The 17,980-nt window shown below is 37.4% G+C and overlaps 1 protein-coding gene and 1 pseudogene across 1 annotated transcript in view; one reads left to right on the top strand and one right to left on the bottom strand.

The window, feature by feature from the left end:
* The window catches only part of LOC140156542 (protein-glucosylgalactosylhydroxylysine glucosidase-like), a 60,176-nt gene that overhangs the window by 791 nt on the left and 41,405 nt on the right, over positions 1-17,980 (top strand). Inside the window, exons 2-3 of the mRNA XM_072179482.1 lie at positions 4,066-4,271; positions 10,713-10,941. Of these exons, the coding sequence (XP_072035583.1) occupies positions 4,066-4,271; positions 10,713-10,941 (435 nt within the window). The remainder of the gene's footprint in view (positions 1-4,065; positions 4,272-10,712; positions 10,942-17,980) is intronic.
* Positions 15,158-17,566, bottom strand: LOC140156451 (leukocyte elastase inhibitor pseudogene; annotated as a pseudogene).

Raw genomic sequence — 17,980 nt, 5'->3', positions numbered from 1 at the left:
ACTCGGATTTAGCGTTTTGTTATGCCAAATTTTGTAGCCATATCTTAAACCAAAGGTATCATTGCTAAGTTGACTTGACTATATATTTGTATGTGCTAAGAATGACTCAACTAAAGTACCGTAACATGGGGTGGCTTTGGACAATTTTGATGTATTGTCGTAAATATTTTTATAATGATCAGTAGAATTCTGAGTTTCATGTTGGGTTTGGCAAGTACCAATAGAGGACAGTTCATGCCCATAAGGTCAACTTGAGTTTATTTTATTTTACAATAATTTTTGGGGGGCAAAGTTTGTCCAAAGTCACCTCTGGGTTTGGGGTGACTTTAGACACCATGTAATCAAGTGCATGTCCAAAGTCACCCCGACCTGAAGAGTAGAGCAATGGAGAGGGTGGAAGTAGTTGTGAGGTGGGTAGGAGCACAGAGGACACTGTTGTGGTAGGGCATGGTCACTGTGGTGTATTTTTAACAAAGTGTCAAATTTTTTTGTATTCATTTGTTATGTCCAAAGTCATCCCGGAAAAGAAGCCAAACCCTGGGGTGACATTGGACACAGCCTGCTTTTAAATTCTTAAGAGTGGTTAGATATCATGACTATCCAGGTAGGTTCTTGATTCATCTGTGTTTACTATCCAACCAACAGGCTTGAGTTTCCACTCGTATGTTCCGGTGGAGTACCGAAAGTTTGACCACCACAAAATCCTGTATTTTATGGACCCCGCTAAAAGTTCTGAAAAACATATAAGATAACACATTATACTGGAAAACTTTAGTCATTTGTAATGTCCATACATTACCACATAAGAACATACAATAATATTCTTAGAAATATTAAAAGGTAAAACAGCCTACATGAAATAATAGTTTTTCCCATGTGTGTCCAAAGTCACCCCAGTGTCCAAAGTCACCCCACTTTACGTGTACAGCCTGTCTCAAAAAAAATTGTGCAAGTGAACAGCGCCCTCTCTGGCAATTAGAAAATACCGTTGTGACATAATGCTTACATCAACGTCAAGGGCGTAGTCTTAGCTCTCAAATGCCGTTTCTTCTGTTCAATTTGCTTGTTTTAATCTCGAGATATGTTTAGTTAAAGAAGAAAGGGTAAAATCACAATTGTGCCACTTTTACTAGGGAGGAGGGCTTTACATGTAACAGTGATAGCATCAAGTTTATCAAGAGTTCCTTCGTGAAATCAAAAGAATGCATCTATTACACAATACCAAATTTTGTTGACTGTTTGTACTGTTTTATCATGATGCAGGAATGATGATTCTCTTTTTCTACTTAAAAGAGATTAAAAGATAAATAAATAGTTCACATTCTGCTGTAAAAATTAAATACATGTGCATGTCAATGATTTTATCATGGTAAATACTGTTCTCTTAGTCACTTAAGACATGTTAAAAGACAAACAAATATTGCGCACTTATACATGTTATAGGTTAATGAGCGCGTATTACTTTTTGGGAGAGATATAAGACAAAATAATGCCAGCGTGCTGATGTTGATGCGTCTAATGCATGCGGCCCGAAAGGGGGAGTGCATTAGACGCATCAACATCAGCTATCATTGATTTACATGTACAGCTCTATTCCCTAGTAAAAGTGGCACAATTGTGATTTTACCTTGTCGTTGTTAAATAAACATATCTCGAAATTGGAACAAGCAAATTGAACAGAACAAACGGCATTTGAGAGCTAAGACTGCGCCTGTGACGTTGATATAAGCATTATGTCACAACGGTATTTTCTAATTGCCACAGAGGGCGCTTATCACTTGCACAATTTTTTTTGAGACAGGCTGTACTCTAACTTTAAGCTTGATTTTCTATGTTTCTTTCTTTTTAATGTAACAGTGTTCAAATTGTTGTATCAATCAATCAATCAATCAAGTATTTTCATCCATTCATTATACAACAATATAATTATGATACAATGAGATACAATAATGATGTATTTTATATACAATAATATAATGGAAAAAGCAACTATTTTTATGAAAAACGTCAATGAGATGGATGAGGACACTGCTAAACGCAGAGCGTGAGGTGCAGTGCCCTCGGCCTAAAGTTACAACATACAACATTTAACCAAAAAATAAAATACGCTCGGTACAATTTTCACTCAAAATCGTGCACTGAGTGCCTATGGACGAGATAGTGAAATAGGTCAGAGTGAAATGATACATAATTGGAAAATATAAAACTGATGGTAAACTAAATAATGTACCAAAAAATTAGGGTGCCGACATAAAGCTGACCTGATAGCAAGAAATGAGAGACCGTTTTAAAGTAGTAATGAAACATGAATGTAATTACGATTCACTTGGCAAATATTTTCCAAGGAGATGTTTTTTCATGTGTTGTTTAAAAACAGCTACCGAAGGTGCGCTTTTCAGGATTGGTGGTAAATTATTCCAAAGTAATGCACCTTGGATTCTGATGGTGTTATATGCAAGGCACGTGTTGGTTTGCTCAATATGGATATCACCTGCATGACGAGTGTTGTAGTTATGCACATCACTGTTGATAGTAAAATAATTTTGATCAAGTAGGTCGTTGGGAAGGAGAGAATGATAAAATTGATACATAAAAATTACAATTTGAAGAATGTACAAATCATGAATTTTTAATGTTTTAAGTGTTGAAAAAAGTGGGTCAGAATGTGCTAACTTTGTAACCAAAGGTCACATTGACATGGGGTTTTCAATAATCTGTAGCTTTGAATACGTTGAAAATGAAAATGTAAGAATACCAAAATTGACTTGGGCTTTCGTCAGACTGATTTTGCATGATCGCATCATATGTGACACGATCAGGGAATAAAATGAGTCGGATGTCGCTAATATTGATTTTGAGATAGAAAGTGTTAAAATTCTTTTGTTTTCTATTGTTTTCAGCGATTGATAAATTGACGTAACATCACAAAGAAAAGTCGTATCAACATGGGTTTTTAGTTTTATCCTTTTTAGAAACCTATGTAAAACTCATTTTCAACCAGGGTCGACATGTGACTCATTCCCCTTGATCATGTCACATATAAACTGAGCTCAAAAAGAAACTTATAATTTTTCACAAGGTCATATCTTGAAATCCTGTCCATCAAATTGAACCAAAATTACACACAGGTTTACTTCAATACTCTACTCTTAACACATGTCAATAACCAAGCAGTTATCCAACTGACACAACAGCAAAATGCACTGATATGGAACAGCTTCCTGGACCACATTCACATTCACTGGAATGTGTCTTAAAAGTAGAGTATTAAGGGATCTAAAATGAGCGTTTATTGTGTTTCGACAGTATTTTTTGTGGGACATGGGAGCACCTCAGACCTATCGAATTGCATTCTGAATACTGAAGCATGTCTTTCTGATATCAAATAATTTTCATTTTTGAAAATCACAATATAATACAAATTTTATGACAAATTATAAAAATTTGATATTTTTCAAATTTTGATATATAACAGTCCTCGAAGTAAATTATATAAATCTATAATGACATATTCTTAAAGTGTATGTAGCAGGGAGGAAAAGCCGACGGTCAATTGAAAATTTTGACCTTTCATATTGAAGATATGGATTTTTTTCCCAAAAAGACCTAATTTTTTTTTGTGTTTTGGGAAAAAAATCCATATCTTCAATTCGAAAGGTAAAATTTTCAATTGATCGTCGGCTTTTCATCCCACCTACATACACTTTAAGTATAAATCATCAGATTTATAAAGTTTACTTCAAGTACTGTTAAATATCAAAAATATCAATTTTAATGATTTGCCATAAAATGTGTATTAAATTGCGAATTTCAAAAATCAAAATTATTTGATATCAGAAGGACATTCTTCGATTCAGAATGCAATTCGATATGTCTGATGTGCTCTAATGTTCCACAATAAATACTGTCCAAACGTTCATACCCCAGCCCTTAAAGTAATCCTGTGTGTAATTTTGGTTCATTTTGATTGACACGATTTTAAGATATGACCTTGTGATTCAGTTGTACAAAATTATAAGTTTCTTTTTGAGCTCAGTTTATGTCCTTGTTTCATTTCCTCCCCAGATACACTGATGTCTGCTGTCAGCCAACCGTTGGCAATGGCTACATAGCAACAGTTGTATACAGTGATTCCATCTTCATGAATGGTGTGTACAATGGCAAAGATAGGACTAGTCATAGAGCAAGGATTCCTTCTACTGCTAACATTGCTATGACACATATGGATGTGACAGTCAGTGGCAATACATACAGATTAGATACATCACAAGGTGAGAACAGGTGTGCAACACTTTATACATGTAGGACAAAAATAACAATTCACCATTTGCCCATTGCCTATGATTTTAACTTTAAAATAGCAGACAAGATACACCTCTAATTTGTATCCTTATCAATGAAAATACAGCTTATTTAGCCAATGTCAACATGGGGTCATCAGCAGAAATATTTTCCCTTTGAAGGTTGATACCAAATGTGATATCAAAAGTTTAATCAACGTGAGCATAGGAACCGTTGTTTGGAAAATCAAGCAATTTTTGAAATGACAAAATTACGAATTGACCACGCAAAAGCCAATGCATGGTATCAGCTTATTATGTGGCCCGAAGCAACCTGTACAGGAATCATTGTACACTTGCCTGGGCACAATTAAAAGAGCGGGTTATTTGATTTGCATTTTGACATGCATGGGTAAACCTTTGATGACAATGAAATTAGACCTCTCAGATGCGTGTAGATGTCGAAGAGGTGATGCAACTCCCTATGTTGCACGAATTTCCAAATAACGGTTCCAATTGTCACGATGATTAAACTTTTGATATCAAATTTGGTATCAAAGGAAAGTGTATAGAAAATTATTATATAAATTATTTTGCCATAAACTCATCAGACTCTGATTAAATGGGGATGGAACTAGTGGCGACTTTTTAATTTGGCTGTGTTTATATCACCTCAGCTGTTTGAAACTTCACAAAAGACTGTAAATGGAAGTGAAAGTACAGATGTTCGGCACACACAGATTTTTGCAATTTGACAGGTTAACTTACACAAGAAATACCACATGCTTGATTGCACAGTAAGAAATGTTATCGGATGAAACTATATGGGTACTAGAGCCACATTACAGTTATATTCCACAAACCTAGGTGGGCGTGTTGGTGTTTTGGAGGTATCTGCATGACCCCTGCAAAATGATTCTAAAATGTTTCCCTGGGCATGATGTTTGTTATCACTGAATTTGAGTCTTGTACTCCTTACAGATGGCCGGAAAATGCAATTATAAATTTAACTTGACCTTCGACCTCAGATAATCTTCTAGGGTTTCTTACTCCCCAAGTGTCAGCCTGACCGGAGCAACTTTAAATTTGTCCTGACCTTTGATCTAGGATGACCTTTACGGTTTTATACTCCCCAAGTGTCAGGGTACATTTTCGGTAAGTGACAGCCCGACCGGAGCAACTACAAATTTGAACTGACCTTTGACCTCGGATGACTTTTGCGGTTTGATACTCCCAAGTGTCAGGGATCATTTTCCCTGAGTTACAGGCCGATGGGAGCAACTTTAAATGTGACCTGACCTTTGAATTGGGATGAGTCGGGATGACCTTCGCGGTTTCCCCGAGTGTTGAGGATCATTTTCCCCGAGTTACAGGCCGATCAGAGCAACTGCAAATTTGACCTGACCTTTGACCTCGGATGACCTTTGCTGTTTGATACTCCCCAAGTGTCAGGGATAGCCCCCCCCCCCCGAGTTACAGGCCGATCGGAGGAACTTTAAATTTGACCTGACGTTTGACCTCAGATGACCTTTGCGGTGTCGACCAAGGGGAGCAACTTTAACCCTAACACTGACCCATGCTTTTTGATATCGGAAGTCAAAGAAGATCCGAATTTTTCAAGAAGAAGAAGAATTTTTGACTTGGCACCCCCGGGAATCGAACCTTTGACCCCCCGCATGCCAAGCACACGATCGAGGACCGGTAGCTGGACGGGTTATTGCTGCCCGGCCAGCAATTCCGTGAGCATATCACACTTAGGGTGATTACGTCATCGCAGACCCTGGATGCATGCATGATCAGAAATTTTCATCGTGGTATTTTGTGGTTTTTACTGGGATGGTGTTAGGGTTAGAAGACACTCTAATCTGGAAAAATACATCTTACCTAACCCTAACACTGACCCATGCTTTTTGATATCGGAAGTCAAAGAAGATCCGAATTTTTCAAGAAGAAGAAGAATTTTTGACTTGGCACCCCCGGGATTCGAACCTTTGACCCTCCGCATGCCAAGCACACGATCGCGGACCGGTAGCTGGACGGCTTATTGCTGCCCGGCCAGCAATTCCGTGAGCATATCACACTTAGGGAGTTAGGGTGATTGCGTCATCGCAGACCCTGGGATGCATGCATGATCAGAATTTTTCATCGTGGTATTTTGTGGTTTTTACTGGTGTTAGAGTTAATGCATCATGCAAAATAGTAATTTCTCAGTCTATTAAATCTGAAAAGTCATGTCATGGAATACTTCAACTTGAGTAATTTGAAATCTGAAGTATGTTATGGAATTCATGATGTTAATGGCCAGTGAAAATATTTGTATGAATAGTAACTTGATAGGGATCAACAAAATACTACATGTACTGCAGTAAGTCCTGCATGAATTGTTTCACTCCCCTGACCTTGTAACCCGCTTAGCCATATTTCTGCCAACCAGTGGCGTAGCTGGGATTTTTTTCCAGGGGGGGCAAGCCTGTATGGGGTGGGGGCCAAATGCACCAAACAAAAATTTTGCCGAAAAGGTAGACTGGCCCCCCAGTCTCGGTTCAGTTCCATCTCTGGATAATGTAACAATAAATAATTACATAATGCCCTATGAAAAAAAATGCCAAAGTCCTGTAACCCCCCTTATTTTCTTCAATGCCAAAAACCCATTCCTCTTCATCCACAAATCGACGCCACTAATTACACCCACCACAGTCAACCATGCAGCAATATAGAAATATGTACTCGTATTTATAAGTGAACGCGAAAGTCCATTGAGCGCTGATCCAATCTGTTAGAGATCTCACTTCCAAATAATCGTTCAACGAAGCACGGTGATTCCGATGTCAATTACGAAAGCCCCGCCCCAGTTTCAATTCAAATATGGTAGCACAAAGCTATGCCGCGGGATGTGACGCAAGATCAGATGGGACACTTGTCAACAACTGAGAGGTATTGAGCTCAAGTGGCACGCGTCTGATAGACCCATGGTACGCGCAATAATAAAAGGCAACCACCCGACTCGGACTTAGGCCTATTGTCCATATTGTGTATATTATCGCGTGCGGTTTGCAAATGTTTGCACATTATTTAGCTAGGGAAGCCTTTTCAAATATCCCCGCGCTGCCATGCTGCGTTTATTGGTCGTATACAATATCGTCGCTTACACAAACGTTAATGTAGTGAAAACATGGACGTGGTATATAGAAAGATTATGACTCCAAATCCGTAAAAGTGAATTCCCACAAAGTACTGGGAGCTGGAAGTCAAATTGCCTACAGACTGGTAGGGTCCATGTATTGGGTTGATTTTTACTGCTATGTAATCTACATTTTAGTACATTACCAGTCGTTCTCCATGGACCCGAGGGAGGGTCTACCGAAAAGGTTGACCCAATTTTTTTTCCGGTGGTTTGAAAAAGTGAGAGCAAAAAAAAAAAAAAAAAAAAATACGATTATAGGCGCTAGTGCCCTAAAAGCATTTTGATATATATAGTACCATTTTTCCCCTCCTCTCCCTTTTTTCCTCTCTCTCTCCTTTTTCCTCTTTTTTTCCTTGCGCTTAGGGGCGGGGCCCAAACAGGCATTTTTGCCAGGGGGCAATTGCCCCCCCTTCCCCGCCAGCTACGCCACTGCTGCCAACTCACTCCCCTTTTCTGCCAACCCACTTGAGAGTAAAGACAGATATATATACAGACAGACAGACAGAAAGCTCCTCGTTAGCATTATGATGTGTGACATAATATTGACATTACAATCAAGATGCATATGGGGAATGGGCAAATAGTGAACTGAAATGTATAGGTTGAAAATTATTGAAATATTACACTATAGAGAGTAATGTGGCACTAAAAAACAAGGCATTCATGCAATGATGATGTCCAAGTACACTGAAAAATGAACAGGAACACCTGAAAATCAGTAGCCATTCCTTAATCCCAATGAAATAGTGCTGGTCACACTGAAATGTGTTGGTTACTGTTAATTTGATCATAATTTTATCGTGACACTGTGCATACGCTATCATCTGGGAGAAGGTTCAAATTGTAATTAACCCCATGAGAACTACCTGCCTATTGGTCAAAAAGAAGTTTTCATTATCAATTGGCAACATTGTTAGAATAATTTCACCACACAAAAAAATTGGGGTGAATTATTTGCAAAGCTCCATTAACCCCAGACGGAGACAATGAAACACAAGGAACCGTGATTTTTGGTCTACTTATTGGCCATCAGGATAGACAATAATTTATTTTCATATAAATTTGTATAGATTCCAGCCATTATATCATTAAAAGCAAAGGGTTTGTACACAACCCTGAATCAACAAGGATGCCTGGGATTCCAAGATGAGAGCAAAAATGCTCGACCCAATTTTGTTCGACAGCAAACACCCGACTGAGGAATCTGAACCCCAAGGCAAATCCAAAAAGGAAAATCAAAAGGATGGGATTCCAAGATAAAAGTAAAAATACTCAACCCAATTTCTGTTCAACAGTAAATACCCTACTGAAGAATCCGAATCCCAATCAAGCAAAATCAAAAGGTGAACTCCAAAATAAGAGCAAAATTACTCCACCCAATTTCTATTCTACAGCAAGCTGTGCTGAGGAACGTGGTGCTCACAAAAACCCAACAAAGGGGAATTTATAATGGCTGGAATTTTTCAATCAATTAATTTTCATTCTGTGATTAGTGTATACAAACAGTTGCTCCGAAAGCTACCACCTTGGAGATTCCTCAAGGTAATTCTACCTGGAAGAAATACAAAGACTGAAAGAATGAATGTGAAAGAATATTAATAATGGATATAGGTACAGGTATCCAAGTGCATATAATTGGATGATGTAAGCTAAAATAAAACAAACATCTCCATCTGGCTTGTCTTCTATGGATTAATTATAAATAAACAGACTTGTTAAATACTGGTTGAAATGTCTTTCTTCTGTGTGGATTCCTTTCTATCTGTTAATTTTTTCTAGAAGACAAGGCTTTTGCATTATTAAAGATGCTATATGCTGATGCTAATTCCTTTGCTGCAGCTATGTAACATTATGATAAAATTTAATATTATTCCATTTCAAACTGACCGAACATGTCAGGAGCTTATGAACTAATTTCCACTTGTTGTGTGCAAAAGTTCATTTATATGTATTTATAGTGCTTAGTCAGCATGCCAAACGCATGCTATATCATGCAAAACAAAACAAAAATGTTTTCTTGTTTTCCTTATTTATGTAAGGAAGACAGCACCTGTTTTTATAAACAGACTTATGTTTTTTCTTGAGTAGCTGTACTTGCTTAAATTATTTTATTAAACCCAATAAGCTCCCCTTAAAATGGGAGAGGTGGGTGGGAGTAAAAAATTTTCCATCTATCCTGACTGGAATCCAATAATGCAATAAATTAAATCGCCGAATATGATGACCTAGCGCAACTGAGAGAGCAGCTCTGATTAGTCAAAGCACGAAAGCGTCATAGAGCCATGGAAACCCCGGGAAAAATTCTGACCCGGATATGACGACCTAGCATTATGAAAGAGCAGCTCTGATTGGTCAAAGCCCACTAGCGTCATAGGGCAATGGAAACCCCGGGACAAATTGACCCGATAACCCGGAAACGTTCCGCATGGGGTCAAAGTTGTTTTCTTACTGTTTCACGTTTGAAAACTTTATTCTGATTGGTGATCAAAAATGAAAATATCATGTTATTGACAAATCAGAGAGAATGTTAGATTGGCAGGTAGTGTTCAGGGGGTTAATTAAATCTGGTAAACCAGAAACTCATGTTTTATGTTAGACAGAATCACAGACGTTGCAACCAAACCTTTGGTCTTCAGCTGGATGGATGACCTAGGGTCGTCTGAGGTCTGATTGGTCCTTCAACCTGAGCAGGGGAGTTAAACTGTTACATAGTTGGGATCGGGTCATCAAGCAACTTTTTTGTTGGCTGACCTCGGACGAAGACCAAAGGATTTGTTCACAATGTTTGAGATTCCATCAAACAAAAACATTTTCTGATGGTCCAGATTAATTCATCCCAATTTGAATCAGTGTCGTGGATCATGGATTATCATCAGTATAGCAGACAATAGCAACAATGAAACATACACTGAAATCTCTCTTTCAGTTTTTATCATAGATTTTAGTGTGATTTTCAGTGTCATAGCTATAGTACATTATGATCAGCTCGTAATAGAGAATTATTCGGTTTTTGTTATTGCCCAAGTCAATTAAGTCCCAGCTTACGCCCGCATAAATTCACAAAAGCGTGAGTCAGTCACGCAATATGCAAAGCGCACTTCACATAGATGTTGCGCCCCCGAGTTGCGCCCAGCTGTGTTTACGTCATTCTATATCAATCCATGATGTTATGAGTCCCGCCTATTATGAGATGATCAGAGTAGATAGGGAGCAAACTCTAGTAATTTGATCTTTATTCTATTTATCAGGGCTCTTCACTCGGATCATTGATGCTGATACATGCACAATCACACAGACAGTCTACGCCCATCAAATTCTCACCCGCCTTCTCATCAACAAAATCACAATAAAGCGTAAGACTGTCTTGTCTGAAGAGGGCGCTGCTAATAACATCACAGTGACGTTGGTGAATGCAATGGGCCCCAAGAGTGGAGACATCAACTTCTCGGATGGGTCCATGGGACTGTCTGGTGAAAAGTAAGTACATCGCTGCCAAGGTAAAATGGAAAAAAAAAAATTAAATTGTTTGGTTGCTCTTCCAAGACAAAAATTTGGAGGGTCGGTAGGAAGATCTTTTTTTTTTTTCATAGGCTCTTTTTCCATTTTTCGTTAATTTTGAAAAGGTTATAACTAGTATTGACAAATTCTTGATCATTTTATATTATAAAATTTGTGCATTTTTGGACAGAATTTAAATGGAAATACTTCTTATTTTATTTTAAATCAAGTATGCATTTAATGAGTGAATTACAAATATAAAGTGTCCTTGTTACTTTTCAAATTTAAGGTTTCTTCTAAAAAAGTGATTGAAAAAAAAACCAGCCGACCCCAGATTTCTGATTTTTTGGGTCGGTCTCTGAGGGCAACCAAACTTTGGCTTTAAACTAATCAACTGGACTCAACTGGATGTTTATCTTGAGAGGCTATGGTATCTCACCTACTATAAGATGCATCTTCAGGATAAGGTGTGATACCGTAGCCTCTCAAGATAAATGTGAGTCCTGTTTGTAATTCCAATTTAATGTTTATTATACCTGGATGAAAGACAACCTTCACAAACCTACCAAGGATAGTTCACAACCAGGACAAAATAATGATTGATTGTGTTTTTTTGGCTGCAAAATGCAGTTTTTGCCCATTTAAATACACACAAGAGGGATATATACAAAGAAAGAAGGATAGTTTATTTACACACATTTTGATACCCCATTCATCAAATGTTCAATATTAACAATACTAACTAGTTTTTAAAGAAAACTACCTGCATTTAAAAGTTGTCATTTACAGTGATCAATGGTTATTACGCAAGTATTATTGCATGTAAAACCTGCTATTATCTCTGCGCTAAATTCAAATCAATACAAATAACTGCCCCGTTTTGAATTTGGGTACAACACTATTGTACATTATAAGATGCACTTGCACTTAGTTCTTGCACTTAGGCCTCCATCAAATCTCCAGAAGCTTCCAGTCTAGGATTTGATCAATTGTCTGATGGAGGAATTGTGGCTGAGCTAAAATTGGCTGTTCATTTCTAGTGTTACTCTTATCTACTCCTGTTCCCATTATTTAAAAATTGTAATTTTTGAGTTTTCTACATTTATTTTGCCCCCATTTTGTATAATTGCTGTTCAGCTTGTGATTGCCATTTCCTTGTTATTTAATTATCTAACCCCATTCTCATTATTTTAGAATCCTTCATTCCTCCCATACCCTTGTGATTATCATTGTCTTTGTCATCCCTTAATCCCATACCATCCCATCCCATACCCTATCCCTTAATCCCATCCCACACCTTAAACCATAACCCATACCTGTAACCTGTATCCATTGTACTTTTTTGTCCTGTTTTGCAAGATTTGGATCCAAACTGACAAAGTTTGGACATACATACACACACAAACCCCACACAATATTTCCCTATGTTTACTATAATAGAGATATTGATATTGTTTTTACATTGTTTTTGTTATGATGTTCAATATCTAACTCTAACACTAACCCTTACCCTCAGGGTCTTAGCTAGAAATTCAGGTTTGCCCATCATTTTAATAAATGTGCCTGTCCCAATTTGACCTTTAAAACATTTACCAGACCTCTACAGCCCATTGGGGGTTCAAAGACTTCAAATATGTGCTGCTATAGCCTTGTTTTGCATACCTGGATTACTAAAAAGGTCAACAGATTTTCTAAACACCTACAATTATAATGTAGCATCTGTCAAAGGCTTAAAATTTTGCCCATCCCAGGAGCAAACTCCCCGTCTAAAATGACGGCCAGATGGGTGGCTAGCTAAGACACTGCTTACACTTACCCTAATATATGTAATTACCGAGCATAACTCTGATTGTACCCTAATCCAAACCCTATTGTTACCTTTGTACAATGGTATAGACGAATCCAACGAGCCAAGTCATGGTCAGGATTTGGTCGGCCATCTTTGGGTAGACGCTAGCACCAACCTGGTGTTTTGAGTGCCCAATTGTGCAAATAAAAGCCGCCTAACACCTAGAGAAGATGCAAGGACGAGGAGGGTTAATAGAATAATATATACAATAGAGATAATTCCGCAGGTAATCCCGTCGCATCTATTCATACATAGTCCTTTTGTTCGCAAGTACATCCATTTGTAGCGTTTGATATGGTGTATGCATAGATAGGCCTACCGCGTGTAGTTAATCCGATTATTAACCCCAGACGGAGACAATGACACACAAGGCAACAGCAATTTTTGGCAATACTTATTGGCCATCAGGATAGACAATAATTTTATTTTCATAAACAAAGATTTCAGCCATTATATTATTACAAGCAAAGGGTTTGTACACAACCCTGGAATGAAATCAGAAAGGATGGGATTCCAAGATAAAAGTAAAAATACTCAACCCAATTTCTGTTCGACAGTAAACACCCAACTGAGGAATCATGAATCCCAAATCAAGCAAGTTCAAAAAGGGAAAAATCAAAAGGATGGGATTCCAAGATAAAAGTAAAAATACTCAACCCAATTTCTGTTCTCCAGTAAACACCCGACCGGATAATCTGAATCCCAATCGCAAATTCAAAGGGGAACTCCAGAATAAGAGCAAAGCTGCTCAACCCAATTTCTATTCTACAGTAAGCATTACTGAGGAACGTGGAGCCCACAAATAACCCGACAAAGGGATTTTTATAATGGCCGAAACTTTCCACTCTATCAGCTTTTCATTATATAATTAGTGCATACAGTCAATTGCTCCGAAGGCACATTCCTTGGAGGTAACAATACCTGGAAGCTACAATGACTGATATTAATATGAAATATAGAGATACAGGTGCATATAAGTGGAAGATGCAAGATAAAAGAAAACAAACATTTCCTTGTTTAATACATGTATATAGCTTGTCCTCTAAGTAGGCCTATTATATGTAATTAAACATGACATGTTTAACTCTTGATCGATAAGTCTGTCTTCTGTGAGGACTCCTTTCTATGTTAGAATTTTTTGCAAACAGATCTGTTGTAATAATGCAATAAGCTGCAGTTAAATTTTATGCTGCTATTATATATAAAAAATAACATTATAATGAATTTTGACCGCGCATGTCGGGAGCTTATCATTTATTTGCTATTTTATATCAACAAGGATATTTGAGATTCCAAGATGAAAGCAAAATGCTCAACCCAATTTCTGTTCCACAGTAACACTACTGGGAATCTGAATCCCAAAGCAAATCCAGGGGAAAATTAATACAAATCCTCATGGGATTCCAAGATAAAAGTAAAAATACTCAACCCAATTTCTGTTCTACAGTGAATACCCGACTGAAGAATCCAAATCCCATAAAAAATTTTCTTTACCCATATAATTTTTTGTGCTCAAATAGCATGCCTAAAGGATGCTATATTATCATGCAACTATTTAAATAGTTTTCCTTAATTATGTAAGGAAAGCAGTACCTGCCTTTTTTAAAAACAACTTATGAATTGCTTGAAATAAAGTTATGTGCTTGCATTAACATTTTTGACAAACACAAAGGCTCCCCTTTAATTGGGAGAGGTGGGTGGGAATTAAAATTTTTCGTCTATCCATTCTGGAAACCAATAATGTAATGAAAACAAATCACCACGACGGTGACCAGCACTGACGAGAGGGCAGCTCTCATTGGTCAACACACGATGCTGTAACGCAGCTATGGCAACACCCGGGAAAACACAGTCCCGATCGGTATGAACCGGAATTGCTTCCACGTGGGGTCAAATTTGTTTTCTTACCGTTTCACGTTAGAAAACTTTATTATATGGCACTTCACCAGCGAATAGACCATGTAGAAGCTGTGTGTTTTGCCGAAGGGAACTGTATTGTGTTGTTTTTGTCTACCTGTGTTTTCGGGGAAGGTGTAACACGGGTGATGGAATGCAGTTTAAAATTTCCGCCAAGGCCGAATCATTTCACATTTTGGGTGCATTGTAGCCGACGGCTACCCAACTAAAGGCTGCTGGTCAGGTGTAGGAATGCGTGGATTTGGATCTAGCTATCTCACGGGTTAAAGAGAGCCGTATACGGCAACAAACAATTTGTAATTTAAAGTTGATTTCATTGGAAGGCTTTGTTAGTATTATGCTCACTTAAGGGGTACTACACCCATTGATTTTTTTTGCATTTTTTGCATTTTGTGAAAAAAAAAAAAAAAAAAATTGGACAAAGTGGTATGCAAAATGAAGGGGCAAATCTTCTCGTTTTATTGGTGGCATCGGTATCAATGTAGCTTACATGCTTTTGAAGATAGAAGCCAAAAGGAGGTACATCACTGATGATTTAAATTCACTTAATTTTGGAAAGCTTACTATCAACGGATTTCGTTAAAATTTTGGATATGTGTTGCTAACACATTAGGGAAATAATGTTGATATGTAAAATGGGAATAAGTGGTCCCTGATTTCTTTTATGACTTCATGAACTTGGTGCTCCACAACTATCAAAAAACGAACCGGTTAAAATGCTTCTATTTTCAATGTCGAGCTATATTTTGTATTTTGAACTTGCAACACTATGTCACTGTAACTTAATTAAGCCATAGGTAACAGGTTACCACAACCACACTACAGCAATGTTGAAAAAGATTGTATTTTTTGTCACCTATACCACCATATTAGGTAGTTTTCCGTGATTTTTGTGATTTTGGTAACTATTTTATATTTATTTGCCCAATCCAACTCAACTAGGCAATCTAAATTGTACTCACCATTTACATCCCAAGGTATTTTAGTATATCCACCTCACACATTTCCATTATATATCCAGTAACAGACAAAATATCAAAATTGATGCCTCATTATGACATGTATGATATCACAGACTATCACATGTATTCAAAATTGATGCCTGAATTTGACCTGAACCAATTGACCTATAACCTGACCTTTGATGACCTTATAGCCTTTTTTAATCTCTTTTCCTAACAACATATTATAGAAGATACATACATGGTGTAGTATTAAATTATCTATGTGGAAGAGATTATTTAGGCCTATTTAATTTATTCAGTGTTATAATCAGTGAGTACATTTCTATAGATAGTATAACAAAGGATTTAATGTATTCTATTCATGTATTCTTCTTGGACATGTTCAATAGAATAAATTATGGTTTGTTATGAAACACACATCTCAGTTACCAGGATACAGTAAACAAAAAAATATATAGGGCTAAAATGATTTTCTAAAATGGTTTAAAACTACTTTGTATGTAGAGATATTTTATAAGTTCAGGACATGAGATGATGAACATATTTATATACTTTATAAATTTGCAACAAAAAAAAAAGAAGATGGGTACTGATGAAAATCAGGGTATTAAATCGCCTTAAACAGTAAGCTAATGAAATAGTCACAAAATACCACTGCCTTAAGGGATAAAGACTTCTTCAGTTCATAAAGTTACTCAATAACTGGACGCATGACACGACCCATGAAAATGACAGCCCCTGAGGAATTGTCACAAATGAAGAACATGAAGGGATGATCTGCCTTGAAAGTTTTTGGTTGTTTTTTTGGTATCTGCGAGCTACATGCATAAAGCACCACACCAGCTGTAGCAGCAGCAGCTTCTGTTCCTTCTTCATTGACATCAAGGAATGCTTTATGGACAACTTCAGATACAACAAGGTCATCTTTTGCGATCCCTGAGAGATCTGCTTTGCCATCTTGAAACAGATCAGACATTCCCATCTGTTTCAGGTGATCTACTAGACTGAAGCTCTTGGTAAATTTGAATTTTGGAAAGGTAACTCTGCACTTCTCTGGCCTTCCATTGCCACTCCATGAATTTAAGACTTCGTCATTGATGTTTGCTTCAATCTTAGCTAGACCATCCAGTTCATCTGGAAGAGCTACCATCATGTTCACTTTGTGTCCTTTGTAACCCATGCGAAGGATTTGACATCGCAAAGATTTGTCATGATAGTAGTTGAATGTCTCCTGTTGGTACATCATAGGGACAGTCACAGTGTTTGAAGTTGAAATGTGGAAGCTCAAATCCATGGTATTGTGTTCCTTGAACTGCTCCTGCCACTCGCCTTTGAAATATATGGCATTGACTAAAACCAAACGAGAATCAGGTGACAGAACTCCTGGTGCCAGAAGTTGTTGTATCTTTCCTGCTGTTTGCTCTTCTACCCATGAGTTAATGGCCTCTCGTGTAGCTTCGGTCTCTGTGATAAAATCTACCGCTTCAAGCTGGGCATTGTATAGATCACGTGTGGATGCAAGGAATTCTGGCAGAAAATTGAAACTCTTTTGACCATACAAACGATTAGCTAGTTTCAACTGGTACAAACTAGCATGCTGCATAGATGATGAGATTGGGATAAGTTCAGAGTTCAGGTCTTTGAGAGCATGATGGACATCTTTTCCAAGTGATTCCAATTTCATGACACTCTCCATCTGTTTAGCTGTGTCTCCTCTGGCTCCCATGTATGTCATTGCAAGAGCTGTGGTAATGCTCAGAGGAGAAAAGAAGACATTGTCTTCACTTCCAAGATGTTTGTTGATAGAGTTATACAACTGCAGACCAAATTGGTTGTTGACTTGTGTAGCATCTTTACTTCTTTGAGTTCCCATGATGATGATCAGTCTACAAAAGAACATAATTCAAACGTGTATGCAAATATGTTTGTCAAATATAAAAAACACCAACTCCCAGGCTGGCCATATGGATAGAAAGGGTGGATTTCTTGTATACTGCGCCAAGAAAGTATCCTTACACTTGGAAAAATAATCACAGTTTCAAAACTAAACCATATTGGGGTAAATTTGTTTTTGTAATAGATGCACTGTTTAATCCTGCACATTATGACACCACATTGAATCCAATATGACCTCAAGAAGTAAAGTTACAAGCAATTGAAAAGTTTTAAAAGTGACAAATTGGCCTATACAAGTTGCAAAAAGATTCCAACAAGCCCAACAAAGAGACTACACAGTTTCTTCAATGAAGCCTTATTTAAAGCAGTATTTATTTCAGTTTTTACTTCT

Source organism: Amphiura filiformis, chromosome 7, assembly GCF_039555335.1.
Source record: "Amphiura filiformis chromosome 7, Afil_fr2py, whole genome shotgun sequence".
Taxonomy (NCBI): Eukaryota; Metazoa; Echinodermata; class Ophiuroidea; order Amphilepidida; family Amphiuridae; genus Amphiura; species Amphiura filiformis.
Note: the sequence above shows the minus strand (reverse complement) of the source record. Positions and strands in the feature narration are given on the sequence as shown.